The sequence below is a fragment of the Protobothrops mucrosquamatus genome, unplaced genomic scaffold, assembly GCF_001527695.2.
Source record: "Protobothrops mucrosquamatus isolate PMUCROS unplaced genomic scaffold, P.Mucros_1.0 scaffold3542, whole genome shotgun sequence".
NCBI lineage: Eukaryota > Metazoa > Chordata > Lepidosauria > Squamata > Viperidae > Protobothrops > Protobothrops mucrosquamatus.
In genome coordinates, this window is record NW_015389510.1 from 40,384 (window position 1) to 46,530 (window position 6,147).

General features: G+C 43.9%; 1 protein-coding gene across 1 annotated transcript in view; it reads right to left on the bottom strand.

The window, feature by feature from the left end:
• The window catches only part of LOC107297815 (transient receptor potential cation channel subfamily V member 2-like), a gene marked incomplete at its 5' end in the record, with an annotated part of 29,417 nt that overhangs the window by 11,034 nt on the left and 12,236 nt on the right, over positions 1 to 6,147 (bottom strand). The window contains 2 exons of the mRNA XM_015827178.1: positions 532 to 592; positions 804 to 969. Of these exons, the coding sequence (XP_015682664.1) occupies positions 532 to 592; positions 804 to 969 (227 nt within the window). The remainder of the gene's footprint in view (positions 1 to 531; positions 593 to 803; positions 970 to 6,147) is intronic.

The following is a 6,147-nucleotide window of genomic DNA, read 5'->3' on the forward strand; positions in this document are numbered from 1 at the left end:
CCAACCTTAAAGGTGCCTAATTTGAAAATCACTGTTCTAGATCAGTGGTGGCGAACCTATGGCACGGGTGCCAGAGGTGGCACTCAGAGCCCTCTCTGTGGGCACATGCGCCGTCTCCCCAGTCCTAGGCCTTCAGCTGGGTTTTATAAAACCTTTTCGCTTTAGGCCTCTGCCGCTGTGTACAAAAAAAAAAGGTTCAATCAATCAGTCAATTTCAACTTCTCGCGGGGGAAAAAAAATCTCGCAAAGTTGGCATTGATTGATTGAACTTTTTAGTCCCACCCAGTCTGCCATTACCACCGCAGCCACGCCCAGCCAATAGGCCACGCCCACCCAATGGGCCACACCCACCCGGCACCCGACGATGCATAAGTGGGTTTTGGGTTGCAGTTTGGGCACTCGGTCTCTAAAAGGTTCGCCATCACTGTTCTAGGTTATTCAAGTCTATTGCCAATGTTGCTAACACGAGTTAACCGGGCAGGAAATAAATAAATAAATACGGGTTGTCCTCGTTTAACAACTGCCCCGTACAGCAATCTTTCATCCTTATGACGAAAAAGCAACTTTGCCACCAGCCCTTGCAAATTATAGCCTTTGCGAGAAAGCGGAAGTCAGATCGTGAACGTTGTGTGATGTTTCACTCCGGAACCGCGTCGCTTAATGGCCAAGCTACCAGTTTCAACTGGGGTTGCTAAATGAGGGCGACCTATAATTGGCTGGCTTCGTTTAGATTCTGAGCTGCCCTGTGCAATCAGAAGTAATCCGATATTTGGAAACGGAAACGATCCGGTTGTTTGATCTACCTTCTGGATCATCACGATGTAGATTCCCGTCTGCTGGAGGCCTCGGGTGTAGTAGAGCGTGTTCACCCAGCCCAAAAGTAAGGCGAACACCATGGGCAGCACGTATTGTTCCACATCTGCAAAGTACATCACGGATGAGGTCAGGATGGCAAACGCCTGCACAAATCTGCCAGGGCCAGAGAGAGGAAGAGAAGCAGAGAAGAGCAACTGAATAATAATAATAATAATAATAATAATAATAATAATAATAATAATAATAATAATAATAATAATAATAATAATAATAATAATAATAATAATAAAAGTTGGAAGGGACCTTGGAGGTCTTCTAGTCCAACCCCCTGCTCAGGCAGGAAACCCTATACCATTTCAGACAAATGGCTGTCCAGTCTCTTCTTAAAAACTTCCAGTGTTGGAGCATTCACCGCTTCTGGAGGCAAGGAGTTCCACTGATTAATTGCTCTGTCAGGAAGTTTCTCCTTAGTTCTAGGTTGCTTCTCTCCTTAATTAGTTTCCACCCGTTGCTTCTTGTCCTGCCTTCAGGCGCTTTGGAGAATAGCTTGACTCCCTCTTCTTTGGGGCAGCCCCTGAGATACTGGAAGACTGCTATCATGTCCCCACTCATCCTTCTCTTCGTTAAACTAGACATACTCAATTCCAGCAACCGTTCCTTATATGCTTTAGCCTCCAGTCCCCTAATCATCTTTGATGCTCTTCTCTGTACTCTTTCTAGAGTCTCAACATCTTTTTTACATCGCGGTGACCAAAACTGGATGCAGTATTCCAAGTGTGGCCTTACCAAGGCATTGTAAAGTAGTATTAACACTTCACCGAGGTGTGTGCGTGTGTGTGTAACATGATAGCAGTCTTCCAATATTTGAGAGACTGCCACAAAGAAGAGGGGGTCAACTTATTTTCCAAAGGACCAGAAAGCCAGACATGAAACAATGGATGGAAACTAATCAAAGAGAGAAGAAACTGGAATTAAGGAGAAATTTCTTGACAGTGAGGGCAATTAACCAGGGGAACAGCTTGCCTCCAGAAGTTGTGGGTGATCAATCACTGGAAGTTTTAAAGAAGAGATTGGACAACCATTTGGTATAGGGTCTCCTGCCTGAGCAGGGGGTTGGACTAGAAGACCTCTAAGGTCCCTTCCAGCTCTATTCTGAATTTTGGGAATGTAATTGTCAACTCTGCAAACGAATTTGGCTGAAGCCATTCCCACTTTGTCTTTAGTTGCCACAGAATTCGGAAGGGGGGATGTGTACTTTTAAGGTTAGACTAAACAATAAATTGTCCTGTGGGAACCAAGGTCATTGCTGCCTGAATTTTGGTGGGCTGAAGTTTCCGTTAGAAAGCCCGCCAAAGGACTTCCGCTTCCGGATCGCGGCACCTTCAGCTGTACAAAGAGATCTCTCTCTTTGTCGGTTGTTTTCCCTCCTCCGGTAGACCCTTATGCAGGTCTTAAATCGCCCTGGAGGGGTGACTACTGTCGAGGAGGCTCTTGCTCAGCTGCGGTGGAGCGGTGGCTCCCCTTACAGTCCGAGCTAACTCCATAGGGCCGACAGAGAAGAAGATCGGCCAGTAAAATGGCCGATCACTTTGCTGCACCAGCTGAAGTCGGAAAATCATCTAAGCATAATGAACCACCATGGTGAATCCGGGTGAGACCTTTCCTCCCTCTCTCTGTCCTGACTATTTGCCTGTAAAAAGTTTTTGATCACTTCCCTGTCTTAAGAGAGCAGCTTCTGTCTATTTGGGAAAGAAAGTTTTAAAAGAACTAAAATAGTTAAAGTTTTATTGACTACTTGATTTTTATTTTTTTTTGGATACCTAAGGGCCCTGAAAAAAATAAAAAAGAAATGCTATATTTTTTACTTTATCTATTATACTGGAGATACCTGCTTTTGCTTTTTATGTTTCCTGGAAGAGATAAACTTTTATCTACTTGGAAGAAAGAGTTTACAGTCCACTGAGGACATCTAGTGGCAAAAAGTGCCATTACAACTGTATAGGTGGATATTTGTTGACCTTTTTGAAATACAGCCTCTACTAAAAGATCAAAGACTATTCTTGATCAAAGTCTATCTCACCATTGAAATGGAAGAAGCTTATCCACAGCTCGACTATGAACTTATATTGGAAAAGATTATGGAAACTACAAACTATATGAAAGCTTATATCAAATCTTGGAGAAAAATCAGAGATGATACTAGAGAACCACAAATTGACTTTCAACCATCGGTTCAAACTACAGACCAAAGAATAACGGAGGAAGAACAGAGCAACCTTAGAGAGGTTCCCACTGAGCAAGTTATACAACTGAATGAGACAGAGGAACTGCACTTACAATTTAATTATGAACTTACAGTAGAAACTACTGAGCAAATTAATTCTACACAATCCTACATACGACCTATGGAAAATATTGACGATCAAAGAATAACATTAACTGAACTATTTGATCTCCCAAAAATAACAGAGCTTGACATTCAGGTACAAGTTATTGAAAATTGTGACAATGTGGATAATCAACTAGCAACTTTAATAAGGAATAAAATTGACTATACTATTCAAACAATATTGGAAGAAAGAGAAGAGAACTTTGATTATTTTGATGTATTGAGAAATAGCCTTACTCAAATGTTGAGGTTTGATGATGCTGAGGCTTTATCTTGGAAACCGGTTTGGCATAGAAAGAAAGCTAGAGTTAGGTTTAAAAATGTGGTTTAAAATTCCACTGAATGGGTTAAAAAGGTTGTTGACACTTGGATTGTTTTAATAACAAATGAAATAGATGATTCTGTAAAAGGATATTTTTTGTAATAATATTTGGTATTAAAGATGATAAATAGTTGGAGGGGTAAATTTTACTTAATTGATTGATAGAATATATATTTAAAATAGAAATGTAGTTCTTTGGACTGATATCTTTATTTTAACTAAGATAACTATTTTGTAATAGAGGGAGAAGAGGAGATGTTTGCGATAAGAGAAATAATAGTATTAATAAATGATGTATTAGTTTAAGCCAAGGCTTTTCAACCAGTGGTAGGGGTACCACCTGTGGTACATTGGCACCTGGCAGGTGGTATGTGACCATCCTAGAAAAGTGGTAGCGGGGGATGGGAATGAGCCGAACTTGTGGCAGCACCGCACAAGCCTGAGCGAGAGACGGCTGGAGCTGCAGGGCTGTCAGGGCTCAGCGGAAGCACCAGGATCAGCGCCAGGATGCAGCTGGAGCTCGGCACTGATCCTGGTGCTTCTGCAGCATCTCCAGGGTCTTGTGATTTACATTCAGATGCTTGGCAACCGATTCATATTTATGACAGTCACAGTGTCCCAGGGTCATGTGAAGTGACCAAAACCTGCTGCAACCACCCAGCAGACGGGAGGGAATAAAAACCAAACACCCCCCCACCCCACCCCCACTGCCAATCCCCAACAGAAATGCTCACAACAATGAAAACCTCGGACAGGAGGAAGAGCGAGGCCGGGCGGGCAGGCAGGTGTCTTGCTCGGCTGTGGCTTGGGGGGCACTTTTTTCAGTGCCATTGTAACTTCGAACAGTCACTAAGCGAACTGTTGTAAGTCGAGGACTACCTGTACTTTATCACTTTTTTCTTTTTTTTTTGTCATCAAGTTTTTGACACCTTGCTAGGCGACTGGTGGTACTCGGATATTGCCATATCCTAAAAGTAGTACAATGGGTGAAAAGGTTGAAAAGCCCTGCATTAGTAGACGGGTGAAAAGCGGATGATAGACCCTGAGATCATCCAATTAATTTAAGACGTTCTTTAAAAAGTTTCATCTGTCGGAACCATGACACTAGCCACTTATGCGGCCCGGTGGCAGATAGGCTGCAGCCCAGAGGTTGGTGACCCCTGGTTTAGGGAATGAACAGATAAAAGAGGACAAAGCCCACAGCTGTATAACAGGCAGAGAAAAAAACACCGACAGAAGGGTCCCTGTTTTCTCAAACTGTACAAAGCATCAGTGGGAGATTTGTACTTTCAGGCCTGCAAGATTCTGTTAATGCAGCTTTACAATAAAGTAGAATTAGCTCACCTGATCATGTTTTCTGGGTGGTTTACCAAAGGTATAAAACCCCACTGGGTGATTTTGGGCCAATCCCTAGGAGACGGAGAGTTCTAGTCTCACCTGTAAAGCTGGCTGGCTGACCTTGGACCAATCCTTCTCTGTCAGCCCAGCCCACCTCACCGTGTTGTTGTTGTAGGTAAAATAGGAGGAGGAAGGAGTAAAGTATTGTGTATGTTCCCTACCTTGAATTATGTATAAAAATAATGAAGGTGGGATAAAAAGAAAGAGTGCAGAGAAAAGCAACAAAGATGATCAGGGGACTGGAGGCTAAAGCATATAAGGAACGGCTGCTGGAATTGGGTATGTCTAGTTTAACGAAGAGAAGGACGAGGGGGGACATGATAGCAGTGTTCCAATATCTCAGGGGCTGCCCCAAAGAAGAGGGAGTCAAGCTATTCTCCAAAGCCCCTGAAGGCAGGACAAGAAGCAACGGATGGAAACTAACCAAGGAGAGAAGCAACCTGGAACTAAGGAGAAACTTCCTGACAGTTAGAACAATTAACCAGTGGAACAACCTGCCTCAAGAAGCTGTGAGTGCTCCAACATTGGAAGTTTTTAAGAAGAGACTGGACAGCCATTTGTCCGAAATGGTATAGCGTTTCCTGCCTGAGCAAGGGGTTGGACTAGATCAGGGCTTTTCAACCAGTGGTAGGGGTACCACCTGTGGTACATTGGCACCTGGCAGGTGGTACGCGACCATCCTAGAAAAGTGGTAGCGGGGGAGGGGAATGAGCTGAACCGGTGGCAGCACCGCACAAGCCTGAGCGAGAGACGGCTGGAGCTGCAGGGCTGTCGGGGCTCAGCGGAAGCGCCAGGATCAGCGCCAGGCTCCAGCTGGAGCTCAGCACTGATCCTGGCGCTTCTGCTGAGCCCAGAAGAAGCGCCGATCAGCTGGAATGTTGCAGCATCTCCAGGGTCTTGTGATTTACATTCAGATGCTTGGCAACTGATTCATATTTATTTATTTATTTATTTATTTAATTACATTTATATCCCGCCCTTCTCCTTGCGGACTCAGGGCGGCTAACAATTAGATAAAATACTAACATACAATACACCTATTAAAATTAATTAAAAAGAAATATTTAAACTAATCTGATTAAAAGTAATTAAAACCCCTTTAAAATCCCTTAGGCCAGTCCCGCAAGCTGGAACAACCATGTCTTGAGGGCGCGGCGGAAGGAAGGGAGATCAGGGATCACCCTGATCTCTGGGGGCAGTTCGTTCCAGAGGGTGGGAGCTC